The sequence below is a fragment of the Engystomops pustulosus genome, chromosome 2, assembly GCF_040894005.1.
Source record: "Engystomops pustulosus chromosome 2, aEngPut4.maternal, whole genome shotgun sequence".
NCBI lineage: Eukaryota > Metazoa > Chordata > Amphibia > Anura > Leptodactylidae > Engystomops > Engystomops pustulosus.
Genome location: NC_092412.1, coordinates 34,806,029 through 34,821,934, shown reverse-complemented (window position 1 = coordinate 34,821,934; position 15,906 = coordinate 34,806,029). Strand labels below are relative to the sequence as shown.

The following is a 15,906-nucleotide window of genomic DNA, read 5'->3' as shown; positions in this document are numbered from 1 at the left end:
TCAGACCAAACAGCCCTCTCCTGGTAAATTTATATAAACCTCCCTCACACCCTATGGATACATTAGATACAGTCCCCCTCACCCCCATGGATTTCTTATGTACAGCCTTATGTGGGCCCCCCTCAGCAGCCCAGGGCCCCGCCACTTGCCCATGCATGCCCAGTGTCGGCACCCGCCCTGATGACAAGTCCCAGTGGCCAGAACCCCACTGATCAGATTTTTATCCCCAATCATGTGGATATTGATTATCAATCAAACTTGGTACAAGCGTAAAACCATACATATGATTAGGAGCTTTTCTGCAGTTACCTTATCTAACCACTACACAGAGAATGGCGCTGTCTGCTTCCTGTTTCATTCTCTGTTTGTTAGCTGACATGTGGGGAGTGCCGGGTGTTGGACCCCCACCAATCTGTATGCTATCAATATTTTTTTTAGCCTGGAAAACCCCTGTAAAAACTGATTTTTACCAAGGACTCAGAATAGTTAGATCATATCAGAGAATCTATGAAGTGAATCAGTTTCTGTTTCCTGGGGTAAAGCTGTTACTCGCACATTGTTTCTGCACTTTTAAGTATGCAGCCTCTTAATGACCCACTAAATTAGCAGTAGTGATGCAAGCTGATAATCCTCCTGGTGATACACGGCAGCACCGAGTGTGAAATGATTTGCCTGGATGCGATGTGTTAATGAGGGATTTGCTAACAATTTAATGAGGGAACGGCGACCAGGGGGTTATGCAGCGGGAAACTCTCAGGTTGTCTCTCTGACGTTTCATCATTTCTTTTCAAGCTGTCGGGATGCGGAGAAGAATTTACACAACGCTTCGGTGAAATGCACGTACGCCGGTCTCTCTGGAGATGAGGATGCGGAGGATGTCTCAGGATTTCTGCAGTGTACCGCTAATGTCCTTGGTATGTAGTGAGCCGCTCAACAAGGCATTATGTGTTTACTGTATAGAAGATCTCATTACTCACAATCTTCAGAATAAAATCTCCGCTAGAATGTAACGTGTTTATTCCAGGGGTAAAAGAAAGTTCAGGACTGTTTGTATTTGCTCAATTTACATAATACTTAGACATAAAGGGGTCTATTTATTATTAGGCGGCTCCTTGGGTCAATTTTATGTCTATTTTTGGAGCTTTGCTGCCCATCAAATTCATTAAAGGAAACCTACCATTTCAGATCGTCGGTGTAAGCTGTAAACACCAAGCACCAGCTCAGGGTGAGCTGGTGCCGGTGCTTAGTTTAGCTAGTGTTATAAACCGCGGCATCGCGGTTTTAACACTTTTTAAACTTTATAGCAGAAGCCGCTTCGGCGCTGCACGCGACCATGCGCGCGCAACGCCTGCGGCATTTCCTATGTAGGCGCGCACACGGTCGTGCGCACGCAGTGCCGAAGCAGTTTCTGCTATAAAGTTTAAAAAGTGTTAAAACCGCGATACCGCGGTTTATAACACTAACGAAACTAAGCACCGGCACCAGCTCACCCAGAGGGGAGAAAAGTCACTTAGCACTGAATACACTTACAAGTTTTTTTAATTACCCACAGATTTGTAAACCTTTAAACACCAAACAAATAACATGATTGATAGCCAAAATAAATGAAACTGTGGATTTTGGGAATTAAAGGGAACCTGTCACCACGGATCTCATTTTCACTAAATACAGGTTGCAGAAGCCTGCAATGCAAATATGCCTTAAAGTATAATTGTGTGTTATAACTTACCTTGCAACCTGACAGAATCCTCTGTGTAGTCCCAGGGGTTGGCTTTGGTCTGGAAGCATTTCAAGAAACAACACGTGACCTGTCTATGCTGCTCAGTTCTCAGCCCCCACCTTTGTGCTCCTGCACAAGCTCCTCCCCCCACAGATGTCTGCTCACCACACTGTAACCTCTGTTCCGGTGAAGGAGCACAAAGGTGGGGGCTGAGAACTGAGGAGTAAGCAGCACAGACAAGTCACGTGTTGTTTTTTGAAATGCATCCAGACCAAACCCAACCCCTTGGACTAAGCAGAGGATTCTGTTCGTTACCCAGGTAAGTTAAAATACACAATTGTATTGTAAATGCAAATGCTTAGAGAAGGCAGAAAGACATATTTGCAATGCAGGTGAAATGGGCTTCTGCAACCTGTTTTTTGTGAAAATGAGGACCCTGGTGACAGGTTCCCTTTACTCTGTGTTTGAGGTATTGCACTAACAGTATGAAAACATTCTCAGATAACTTCATTAATAGGTAAATCTTTTGAGAGAACCTAACAGTTTGTTGGGCACCACTAAACCACCCGCATCTGTTTATGGCACTGTGGTTTAAGGTCTCAACCCAACTTTCCTTACCATTGCCTGTCTCCTGAGAATGTGGAAAAGTGTCAGGACCCTACTGACTGGAATGCTCTGTGGTTCCCTAGAACATGCATATATAATCTGCTTAAAACCAAGGTTGTTGTGGCTCGCTTCATTGTACATATGCTCGATGTTCAGTACATGGACAAAGAAGCTTGGTGGACAGACCTTGGCTTCTTCAGGTGCAATATGCCAAAACTGTTTTCACAATCAATATCACTTGTCAAGTAGGACAACTTTGCCTATTATCTTTATAACCTATGCCCAGAATTTTTTTTTCTATCCTCCTCAGTATAGCCTGTCCCTGAAGTAGCTGTCTCCTCAAACTGTGGTGATTATCCCTGTGAGACAATCCTGTTTTTACAGTAAATTGTACAGTTCTAAATACTGGTGGGGATGGGCTGCTGCTTCCTGCTCACTCTGGAGGGAGAGAGGTCATGTGATTCTCTCTGAGTGTAGCTATCAGTAGAGCTGATGGTGTGAAAATATGTGAATGCGGGAGTCTACTACACAGATCAGTGAGATACCCCATCAGTTCCTCCATCCCTTTCTGTGATTCTGCAGAGCTTTCTTTGTCTCTCTCTACACCTCATGCTGTAATATACACAGCACACCTCCTTCACCTTCTCCTCTATGGGCACTTTCTACACAGCAGGGAGCTGCTAACCCTCGGTGCTCACACAGAAAAGACTATACACTACATGTAACTGTTTCACTGCTGGTTTCAACTAATTATTATACTCTGCTTGCTCCACCATGTGATGAAAGCTGCCAGAATCATCACTATATACATTCCATATCATGAGTGTCAAACACATTTTCACAGGGGGCCATATCATCCGTATGGTTGCCTTAAAGGGGCTGAATGGCATTTTATTGAAAAAGTATACAACATTACCACTATAATCTGCCATTTGAGGGCAAAACTGTACATGTTGTTAAATAACCTGAGACACCGGCATGGCCATTATGTGCCCCTACAGTATCCATTAGTCAGACAGACAGTAACCAATAGTCAGAGTGCCACCACACCAACAGCCAGGATACCCCCACAGAGTGCCTTCCACAGCAGCCAGAGTGCCTCCACATTTACTCACCTTTCCCCACTCCCCCAAAGCTATTGCAGTCTTGTTCTTTACTCATGTGTGCACTGGCTGTATGCTCCGGCTCTGCAGCCCCTATGCTTTGCTCCTGACTAGAGTAGTATAAGGGCAGTGGGCCAAGCTGGATAACCTAAGGCCCTTGTGTTTGACACCCATTTTCTAAATGTCCACCATATGCAGTGCTCAGTAGATTTACTTGTAGGAAATTTTACTGGATTTACTGCTAAATTACTTAATGAGAGAACACACAAGACATTATGGGAACTGTGGGCAGACTAAATTGATTCTGCTTCAGGTCAGATATAGGAAGGGTTTAGTCTCCACCCACTTCACTGCTACTGAGGAGGATTTCTGACAAGTAGATTCAGAACAGAAAATGCCATAACTCTGAAAATAAAAAGGCAAGCAACACAATATGGGCACAAGTGAGATAAAAAAGGTTACAGCATGAAAGAAACCCATGAAATGAGCTAAGCAGTAGAGCCTTGTTTTATATTGTAACTCAATAACATGCAGGAAGGATGAGCTTCAGTCAGATATAAAGACTTTGAATTAGTTGTCCATTAAAAGCTCCTCTATTTTCATCAGTAAAGGGCTTATGCGTCCTCCATAAAGAACCCTTCATGACTCATGTTGTAGAGTAAAAGGCAAACAAAACTCCACACATAAACCTCCTCCTTTTTTGCGCCAATATTGTGTTGCGGCTGCACTATACCTGCCTCTTGGTCAAAATCTTATTTGTGGACCTGAAAGTCCATCCCTGTCTTATACAAATTAATTTCTGATTAACAGAATTAGAGGAGGAGCAATGAGACTACAATGTATGTTTCCCATTTGCAGAACAGAAGCCGACTAAACACGTAAAATCTCACCTTGTAGAAGGTGATGCTCACAGTTTCTGTTCAAGAAAAATGGTGCTTGTGCTAAATGATGCATCCTGTTCATAGCGTATAAAATTAAAACACGGCACAAATTACTTGTGTTTTAATCTCTGTTGTCTTTATGTGCGAATCAGACGAGATGGAAGCAGAGAGCGTAAAACGTGGACTCTCGCTCTCCGTGACCTTCAGCATCAATTCACGGGAGAATTACATTTCGAAGCGAGAGAGAAAACATTAGGCTCAGCCGTACAGAATATAAAACTTGTAATTTTTAGCCCCCGCTATATATTGTACTTAGAGTCAAGTATTGATTTAATGGGGCAGGGAGGATTGTGGACAAGATCTGAAACATCCCTTGATTGAATTGCTTTTTGTCCAATTTGCCAGCAGGTGTTAATCTGTTTCCAACAGGTTCCCTGCTCAAATGTCTGGAAGCCCTTCTAAACATGCAGTTTAAGGCACTTCAAAGGGATCGGATCCGGAGAGACGCACAGATTCCATCTCTGGCCTTTTGAATATGCATATTGTGGGAGGCAGTAGGAAGACTTTGATTCCTTCCCCTCCGGAATTAAATATTTAAACTATTGGATAGAAATTAAACAAAATGAGACGAAATGGATTTTGCTCTATCTGATTTTGTTGTTTTAGTCAAAGGTCTGAGCATTTAAACCCTTGGTACTATAGTACATTAAGAACAGTCAGTGGAATAAAGGTTATTTGGATATTATTGCATATATTTATTTATTTGCTAGCAACATTTGCAGACACTTTGAAAATAGTCTTCATTACAAACACTTTGGAGGTTATTTATCATACATGAGCGTCTGATTATGATAACTCAGTCGAGCAACCAGCGCAACCAAATGCATCTGACAAAGGCCTGGGCAGCATTTATTTGTACCCCAGGCCCTACCTGGTGTAGAAATAAACACAGCCCGCAAATTTTCACATAGTGCGCAAGCGTAGGGACAGCAACACCCCCCGGTGGCCCACTTCCCTCTGGTTGTGCCCCCCTTTCACGAGTGCACAGCAGTAGGAATAGGAAAGCCCCGCACTGGCCCACTCCCCGCCAGCTGCGCCCCCTTCGCTCCCCTCCAAGCCTTCCTGCCGTGGAGAGGGCGGAAAAGCCACCACACCGTGATAAATACTCCCTTCTATCTTTCTGTTGTAGAGTCTGTGTAACTCCTCTTCATAGCTAGCTGTCTTGCTGAGTCTGAGTCTGCAGGACACTACTTCAGGTTCTTCTCTTCCATACCTTCTGTTATTGTTCAGCTAAGACTACACAAAGTTTTTAGTATTGAAATGTCACATTTTTTTCTGCAGAGATATAATTGATGCTCATAGGACATTTCTGCACTTCTGTGAGCTCCAAGTGTCGCTGAACCTGTCACCAAGTACAAAATGCTAACTCAACTACTATTGTTTAATTGTCGATGCGACCCTTTCATTTTGATTGTTATTTTTACAAGAAAAATATTATTATTATTATAAGATTATACAAGCCAAGGGGGCAGTAACCTTAAATGTTCTCTGCTGTATGAAAATTCAAAGGTTACTCCCTTTGGTTATTAAGAGCTAATTCCCAACCCCTGCAATTGCTTAGGGTCACCTCATCTCATAGTTCAGGGGTGGCCCTCACTATGGCGAGAACAGTGGGATGCTGACCCACCTTCTCCTGACATGCTTTAAACAATATTAGCAGGCTGTACCTTTGGGAGAAGCCCCAAACATAACTTTGCTTAGAGCCCCACAGCTTCCATATGTGCCCTAGCTGTATAATGTTATGTAACCACCCACGTATATATATGCTCAGCCACTTAGGTAAGTCTTAGGTAAGCCTGTACCCATATTGTCATTTAGTGTCATAGAGACACTTTGAAAGCTACAAAATTTATACATGAGTAAACTTAACTTTATAAAAAAAAAATTATAAAAATAAGTTAAAAAAATTGGATGTTGGAATTCTTTGTCTTTTTTCTATTTTATCACAAATCCTCCTATTGTTGTAATAGTCGCTTCTTAAACTTCTGAGGGTAATATGAAGATGTAGTGACATTTACTAGTTTTCTTTTGTTTAAATATCACAGCCTTGGCTTTCCATTATTTTCAATGTCACTAATGATAAAGGCTTGATAAACTTAAAACATAAGTATGAATTCATTATAGAAAAAAACAAAACCCCCAAAATGTATGTAAAAGCAACAAAAGGCAGAATTGTGATATTTCAATAGCTGCTTTAGTGAGGCATTAGACACAGGGTGCAGAACAGCCATGATTAGAAGATGTAATGGGGTGATTCTGGTAAATTGAACACATTTACATTATTTCTGATTATGTTCTGTACCTAAATCAGGATAACAGGTGCATTATAGAGCAGGGTAAGGGCCAACAAGATCAGGAGACATATTTATATTACTTAGCAGGGGAGTAGTCTACAAGCACAGTATAAGGCATATTACTAAGCATGGGAGTAGTCTACAGGCACCGGAGAAGGCATATTACTAAGCATGAGAGTAGTCTACAGGCACAGGAGAAGGCACATCACTAAGCATGATAGAAGTCTACAGGCACCGGAGAAGGCATATTACTAAGCAGGGGAGTAGTCTACAAGCACAGGAGAAGGCATATTACTAAGCAGGGGAGTAGTCTACAAGCACAGGAGAAGGCATATTACTAAGCATGGGAGTAGTCTACAAGCACAGGAGAAGGCATATTACTAAGCATGGGAGTAGTCTACAGGCACAGGAGAAGGCATATTACTAAGCAGGGGAGTAGTCTACAAGCACAGGAAAAGGCATATTACTAAGCATGGGAGTAGTCTACAGACACAGGAGAAGGCATATTACTAAGCAGGGGAGTAGTCTACAAGCACAGGAGAAGGCATATTACTAAGCATGGGAGTGGTCTACAGGCACAGGAGAATGCATATTACTAAGCATGGGAGTGGTCTACAGGCACAGGAGAATGCATATTACTAAGCATGGGAGTGGTCTACAGGCAAAGGAGAAGGCATATTACTAAGCAGGGGAGTAGTCTACAGGCACAGGAGAAGGCATATTACTAAGCATGGGAGTGGTCCATAAGCACAGATGAATGCAGTGGGAGGTCTCTATTCCTGGAGACCCGATGAACTGCCCCTCTGATAACACAACTGAGGAAGGATCCGTTCCGGGTCCGAAACGCGTCTTGTTTTTAACCAATTTTATTCAAAATAACTTTTATGGAATTATTGGATTAATAAACCACTTCTGGAACACATTGCGCTGGGTCTTTTCTAAGATCAGAGAGGCAGTTCATCGGGTCTCCAGGAGTTGAGACCTCCCACTGCATTTATCTTCATCAGTACCACCACCGAAACTACGCCCCAGAGGCAGCATCTTGTTCCACTTTATATGTGATTATATGCGTTGTGCCGTCAGCACAACGCCAAAAGGTGAGTGCACAATCTGTACACGCACCATACCATACTTTTGAGGTTTTCTACACATCGAGTGCCCCCCGCTCTCTTCCCCCCCTTTTTTTCTTTTTTTCCATAAGCACAGATGAAGACACATTATTAAGCAGGGGAGTAGTCTACAGGCACAGGAGAAGGCACATTACTAATTAAATTTGGATGGAAACCACGATTCACTCACGACTCGTGTGGACCCATATCAGCAGACCCATGGCACCCTTCAAACTGGATTTCTTCAAGTTGCAGCTATGAGTATAAGGACATATAGGCCTTCTGGTCTCAGAAGTCGGTTTATGACACAAGGCCTTCAAGGCTAGTGGTTGACTGCAGTTATAATGTGGTTATATTTAATAAAGGGAGTATAAGTTCTTTTGTTTCCCTACCATTATACCATAAGTTCATTGTTTATAAATCTTTTATTTCAGGTTTAAAGTTTGAAGAGTTACAAGAAAGATTCGGAGAGGAGTTCTTCAGTCTTTGTTTTGAAGAGAATGAAAGAGTCCTTAGAGCTGTTGGTGGAACACTACTTGACTTCTTCAATGGTTTTGATGCTCTGTTGGAGCGCATTAGGACTTCAATCGGAAGACAAGTGACTGTTGAATCCCCCTCTTTCCTATGCAAAGAGCTTGCTGATGGGACCCTCCTTCTCAGTTGCTTCCATCTCCATCACATTGTAGGGTTTTCCATGCTTGGTATGATAAAGGCAGCAGGAATGAGGATCTATCAACACAAAGTTGAGGTGGAACAAGTCAATGACGTCAATGAGAAGTTGTTCCCTGAAATTATAAGTCCGGGTAACTGTAACACTCTTATCTTTAAAATTAAGGAATACGATAATGCAAACCTCATAAAATCTCCTCCAGCTAAAGCGTCGCAAGTTCCTACAGACTTGAGGATAAGTATCAACACATTCTGTGGAGCTTTTCCCTTTCACCTGATGTTTGACCCCAACATGGTCATCCTTCAGCTCGGAGAAGGACTGAGGAAACTTATTAAATGTGAAGTTCATAAAACCATGAAGTTTCATGATAGTTTTGAAATTGTATCCCCAAATATCATCTGTACTTTTGAACAAGTCTTGTTGAGACTGTCCACGCCCTTTGTAATACGGAACATTCTAGATACATCTGGACTTGAAAACAAGGATAAGGTACATTGCTTGTGATGTTTATGTGTTTTATAAATGCCATGATTCATATTGTTCGACATGGAGATGCCTGATCTGACTTTGTTCAGTTGTTCCTGTTGAGAGGGAATAGTTTTGAGCAAACGCAACTGCCAATAGCCTTGGGCATTATCTGTAGAGAGATGTGTGAAACATTGCATGATTGTAGTTTCTCTAAGTGTATTGGGTGTGTCCTCACCCTGCTATGGTCTTAGTTCTCTGCATTGAGCTGCTCCATACCCCTCCCCTCTGCTCTGAGTAAAAGCTGTAGCTGGATAGAGGTTGAACACAACTGCAATCAGTCAGAACAGTGGAGAGCATCTATGGAGACATTCAATGCACAGAACTATGTGCAAAGCAGTGTGAGAAGAAGTACCCAAACTCCAACTACAATTCTGGAATATAAATGCATTTTCCACAGTCCTGCTGCTACTAACATCACACACAATGGGGCACATTTACTTACCCGATCTTGCGTCCAATTTCCTGCATGTGTCACTTCCACCACTGAGGTCCGCCGGAGTTCACCTTCTTCTTCCTGGTGCATGTAAGTGCTGATCTTGCGACACAATTTGTTTTTTAAATTCTGCGGTTTGTCCGAATCAGTCGGGTTGTCCGACGGCCACACCCCCGATTTGTGTCACATACAAGCCGGCGCCGATGCGCCACAATCCGATCGTGTGCGCCAAAAATCCGGGGCAATTCAGCGCAAAAAAAAACGTGACACCCGACAAAAATGCGTCCGACGGACCCTTAGTAAATGTGCCCTAATATGATTACACAGATCTCTATGTATAATGCAGAACACAGATGCAGCTTTCTTTTGTCAAACCTGCGGACAGATTAATTTTTTTAATGATTATGATGTATTCAGTTAATATTTTTTACATGTCTGCTCTTTGTGAATTTACAAACTATCTTATTGGGTTTTTTTTTGCATCCACAAAATTGTATTTTATAAATTTGGGCAAAATATGTTGATTTTCTTTAGTGCAATTTACACGGCTACTCTATAGATCGTATGGGCTACTAGGGACTATAAATCGGCACTAGTTCACATTAGTTGGGCCCAGTTTGCCTTCTGATCCCATAGTGTGTATACTTATTATATAATTGGTAAGAAGACGTCATTCTTTATTCTAAATAATCCCAATTCCCAGTGTGAATTTTAAAGCTTTAAAGCACTTAACCATCAGAAATATTATAGAAGATTTAGTAAGAGATTACTGTAGATGATGTGGAAGCTATGGAGTACCACATGTGGATCTCATCTACTCATTGTTCTCCGCTCTGGTCTATGGGCGTCTGCATTCATCAGATAAAATGTTTAATTCATATTCTCTCTAAATTTCAGATTTTTTTTGTCATTTAGTAGTTGCTTAGAGGCAGCCAGCTGACGTTGAGATTACACTTTAGTGACTGTAAAATTGAGCTCACAAGGAGTAATGACTAAAATGAGGTAAAATATGACTCATTCTACATATCAAATTTGTATGAAGTAAACATGTAGAGGTAGCAAAGCTGAGTCAGGCTTTGTCCATGGATGATTTCCGATTTCTGCACAAACAACAGAAGTAACAACGCAGTTATGGATCCCATGAATCAAAATTTTACGGATGCCCTTAGGACTGGTTGACCTGTAAATTACAGGGGCAGATTTACTTTCCATTCGCGATCCAGCGGTGCGTTCTCTGCGAGGGATTCGGGTTCTGCCCGGATTCACTAAGGCAGTTCCCCGATGTCCAACAGGTGTCACTACTGCTCTGAAATTCATCATTTTTTTTTTAAATGTGGCGGTTTTTCCAAATCCGTCGGGTTTTTGTACGGCCACGCCCCACGATTTCTGTCGCGTGCACACCGGCGCCGATGCGCCACAATCTGATCGTGTGCCCCAAAATCCCGGGCCAATTCTGGAAAAATCAGCGCAAAATGGAAAAATTCGGGTAACCCACCGTAAAAACGTGATTTGGGCCCTTAGTAAATGACCCCAATAGTGTCTGTTGAGCACCTTCCACCACCATGACCTAATCTAATTGTCCCACTGATTCTTGGTTGAAACGATTGCTCTGACCCCCACTGTTCACGAGCAATGTCAATATATTACTGTCAGTTGGGCGGAGCCAGACTTTTTAGGGTCTTCAAGATTCTAAAGACTTTTTATAGTGTCTCTACAAAATTCTGTGAATTCTTCATGTGTTGTAGATTTAGGTCTTCCAAGGTATTAGCTGTAGGGTTTGCAGAGGTTGCACTTTGGACCTTGCAAATGTAAGGGTCTAGTAGTTCTTATGCCACTTAATGAGACACCGGTATTATGTTATAATGTAGGTGAGGTTCTGTGTTGTAAATTTTGATTTTTGGCCAGTGGGATTTTAGTTTCACCTTTGGAGTCACCAGGGGTCATAAAGAGAAGCATCGGAATTGGATCTATATGACAAGGTGCGGTAAAGTATGTGGATTCTGGCAAGAGACGTGATACTTTAGTACTGTATGTGGCATCTAACAAGAGGTGCAAAACTATAAGGGGTATCTAACAAGAGTATATTACTGTATGGTGCATCTGCGAAGAGTGTAGGACTGTATGGCTCATCTGAGAAGAGTGTAGGACTGTATGGCGCATCTGAGAAGAGTGTAGGACTGTATGGCTCATCTGAGAAGAGTGTAGGACTGTATGGCTCATCTGAGAAGAGTGTAGGACTGTATGGGGCATCTGAGAAGAGTGTAGGACTGTATGGGGCATCTGAGAAAAGTGTAGGACTGTATGGGGCATCTGAGAAGAGTGTAGGACTGTATGGCTCATCTGAGAAGAGTGTAGGACTGTATGGCTCATCTGAGAAGAGTGTAGGACTGTATGGGGCATCTGAGAAGAGTGTAGGACTGTATGGGGCATCTGAGAAGAGTGTAGGACTGTATGGGGCCTCTGAGAAGAGGGTGACACCACAGGAGGCATCTTACAGTACAGTATGGGGCATCTGAGAAGAGGGTGAAATGATATGAGGCATCTTACAGTACAGTATGGGGCATCTAAGAAGAGGGTGACATTGTATGAGGCATCTGAGAGGAGGTGCAGTACTATATGTGCCATCATCTGACAATAGTACTGTACACTATGTGGCATCGGACAAGTTACACGTTATGGTATGTGAGTGATAGTGTATTTGACATGTGACATAAATCGTGGTACCATATGGGGCTTTTGACAAGAGGCGCAATGACATATATGATGAAAAAATAGTCATCCTCCTACTAGATGAATTTCTATTACAGATAATGAAGAAGTGGTGATATCACAGCTCCCATTCACATGACCACTAAGCCAATCACTGACCTCAATGTTTACATGTGCATCAATGCCCTTATGACCATTGAGGCTACTGATTGAGTCATGTGAATGATGGACTTGTTGTCATCCCTTGTTCGCTCTCTGATGGAGATCAAAAGCCCCGGGGGTCGGAAAATTTTCTTTCAGATGCTGGAACATCCCTTTAATTTTTTTAAGCCAAAACCTTCATCACCATCTTGTGGATTTCGGCTGTGCTTGCCTGCATCCTTAGGGTTAAGTGCATCCATTAAACATAAGTGACATCCAGTATCCATCACTGGGCAGAACCTGCTATTTGTTAGCCACTGGAAGTTGTCCAGGTCTCGGTAATGATGGTGGACTGGACTCGGAAAAATGAACGTGCGTGACATCTATTGTATTAAAATCTACAAATTCTTCTAATTGAATATTCCCCTTCCCGGATTTGTGCAAATGTCCTGTAGAGCGTAGTTAGAATTCATATAGAGCGTAGACAATTACATTGTTAGGACATCTCCTAAATGATATTATACTGAGGACGGAGCTGTAGAACATATTGAGAATCTCTGCTCCATTTATTATTAAACTTGTGTTGAGCCGCTCGTCATTATCATAATTGGCAGGAGAACCAGGGCAAAAAAAAGCTTTTGAAATGTCATCGTTCTGGCTCTGACCTTTCTAAATATTCAGGTAAATATTTGCCGATGGCGTCTGCAAATAAAATTTTGGGAAATATAAACCTCAATGTCAGGCGGGTTGTGCCGTGTGTATCATAGAGGCTGTAGAATCCATAATCACCGGGATTATTTTTGTTGCTACAATGAGATTCCGCTAGATTATCTCCTCTCTCCGGGATAAAATTTAGGCTTGTAGTATATTTCAGTTCTGGATATCTTTCAAATTTTCCGCATTTGTGTTATGACGTCCATAGATTTCTACAGAGATCTACTGTAATACGTATGGCTCAGATTTTTCTCTTGTCTATTTTTGTTTATTATTTTTTGGGGAAGTGGTCTCCAGAGTGGTCTCCATCATCCTGGGTATGAGCCAACTGCCCAAGCAGAAAATCATCGAGAAGGTCTTGGCTTGGCCAGTCTGTGGGCATCACACGTGGCCTGCAGGTAGCCTAAGGCCAACTTTGCACCTTATATCTTCGGAGGAGACACTGCTCCCCTCCAAATGTCTTCAGAAAATGAGCAGCCGCACCGCAAATCTTGGCAGGAATAGGACCGGCTCTATAATTTGCTAGGCCGCCTCGTGTGCTGTGCTTCACCACACCATGAACGTACGCAATAGAATTCTATGGGGGCCAAAAAGTATGATCATCATCAGTACCCCCCACTCTTCCAAAAGCTACACCCCTTTAGTATTAGCCTTAGAGGGACTATGTCAGCAGATTTTACCCCATTAAAATGTTAGCCCTCCCTGGTAGGCTATGTCCTTTCTAGAATTCCCTTTTTTTCAACTTCTTTTTAATAGTATCATAGTTTATACAGTTGAAAAAAGACACATGTCCATCAAGTTCAACCAAGGAAGGGAAGGGATTGGATGAGGAAGGGATTTAGGGGAAACAATTCTATATAACATAACTGTCATTGTTATTTAGGTGTAAAAAGACATTTAGACCCTTCTTGAAGCTCTCTCCTGACTCTGCTGTGACCAGCGCCTGAGGCAGGCTATTCCACAGATTGACAGTTCTCAGTTTTTCAAAATAGAATACAATACAACACAATGTCGAATTCCCTCTTATGTGTGAAACATGACTCTTCTCAGCTCATTTTCACATGACTATGGAGGAGATTTTTTTTTATAGGTAATTGGGTGAGATGTCACATAAAAGTGGGAATTGTAGAAAGGACATTTCATACCCAACCAATATCCTTATCCTTTTATGTGCAAATGACACAAGTCCTTCTCGTGTAGTACAAAAAATATATCATCCTGGTGATAAAAAAAATCTTTTCCATTCTTCGATGAGTCAATGCACACCTTCCATTTTATTTTATGTAGACGGTCTCTGATTTTTTCCATGTACAGAGCTGTGTATGGGCTTGTTTTCTGTGTAACAAATTGCACTTCCTAGTGATGGTATTTAAAGGAAACCTACCACTTGTAGTGGCAGGTTTCTGATGGAAATACCGGGCACCAGCTCAGGGTGAGCTGGTGCCGGAGCTTATTTTCGTTAGTGTTTTAAACTGCGGTATCGCGGTTTAAAACACCTTTTAAACTTTATAGCCGGCGCAGGGAGGTACGCGCTCGGCGCTTACCATGCGCGCGGCTACATAGGAAGGGAAGGAGAGCCGAGCACGTACCTGCCTGCGCCGGCTATAATGTTTAAAAAGTGTTTTAAACCGCGATACCGCGGTTTAAAACACTAACGAAAATAAGCTCCGGCACCAGCTCACCCTGAGCTGGTGCCCGGTATTTCCATCAGAAACCTGCCACTACAAGTGGTAGGTTTCCTTTAATATTCCATGCCAGTAAAGAGAAAAGATGGTGGAGCGGCACCGTGTGAAGGCAGTAGGGTGCAGGTCTTCGTCAGGGGTCCGACAAACCCCACCAGTACTAGCAGAGATCGATGGATGGAGCAGCACTCCAAAGAAAATAAAGTGAAAACTTTTTATTCCACCGCGGATGCGACGTTTCGTCTTTTCTATAAAGACTTGAAAATGTCTTTATAGAAAATACGAAACGTCGCATCTATGTTGGAATAAAAAGTTTTCACTTTATTTTCTTTGGAATGCTGCTTCATCCATCGATCTCTGCTAATATTCCATGCCATGTACTGGGAAGCGGGAAAAAAAATTTCCAACTGCAGTGAAATTGGTGAAAAAACGAATTTGCGCTGTATTCTTGTGGGCTTGACTTTTACGGCTTTTACTGTTCGCTACAAATGACATGTCTTATTGATGCCTTGGGTCGGTATGATCACGGGGATACCAAATTTATATAGGTTTCATAATGTTTTCATACATTTACAAAACTTAAAACCTCTTGCACAAAAAATTCTTCATTTTGCCATTTTCTGGCGCTAATAACTTTTTCATACTTCAGTGTACGGAGCTGTGGGTGGATACATTTTTTGCCAGATGAGATGATATCATCAATGCTACCATTTTGAGGATTGTACAAGCTTTTGATCATTTTTAATTTCATTTTTCATATGTTGCAATATGGCGAAAAGGTGGTATTTTAACGCTTTGCACGCAGGTTTATGATTTTTGCTTTTTTTTAACAGTTTTAAGGAAAGGAGGATGATTAGAATTTTTATGTTTTTGTAATTTTTATTTTTTTTTTACTATTTTTCAGATCCTCTAGAGTACTTTAAACCGAAGTCTGATTGATCCTACCATATACTGCCATACTACAGTATGGCACTATATGAGGATTTTTCACATCATATACTACAATATGCAAATTTTACATTGTAATAGATAGGCTAAAATGAGACAGGTCATGGTAATAGATCGCAACACCCCAATGACGTCACGTGGGAGTGATGATCTAAGCCAACATGGCGACACCCATAAGCTCCGGCTTTTTATTAGTGCTAGCATCTATGCCGGAGGTGATTGAAGGGTTGACACTTATGTTGTTGCCAGTGAGGGTTTGTTGCAATACGTATGGAGCCCGTTAACCCTCTCCATACACCAGCATCAGA

General features: G+C 42.1%; 1 protein-coding gene and 1 long non-coding RNA gene across 2 annotated transcripts in view; one reads left to right on the top strand and one right to left on the bottom strand.

Annotated features, from left to right (window-relative positions):
- LOC140117462 (uncharacterized) overlaps window positions 1-15,906 on the bottom strand; it is a 216,306-nt gene that overhangs the window by 58,789 nt on the left and 141,611 nt on the right. The gene's annotated exons all lie outside the window — the stretch shown is intronic.
- Window positions 1-15,906, top strand: part of GUCY1A2 (guanylate cyclase 1 soluble subunit alpha 2) — a 117,237-nt gene that overhangs the window by 39,728 nt on the left and 61,603 nt on the right. Inside the window, exons 3-4 of the mRNA XM_072134224.1 lie at window positions 793-914; window positions 8,208-8,932. Of these exons, the coding sequence (XP_071990325.1) occupies window positions 793-914; window positions 8,208-8,932 (847 nt within the window). The remainder of the gene's footprint in view (window positions 1-792; window positions 915-8,207; window positions 8,933-15,906) is intronic.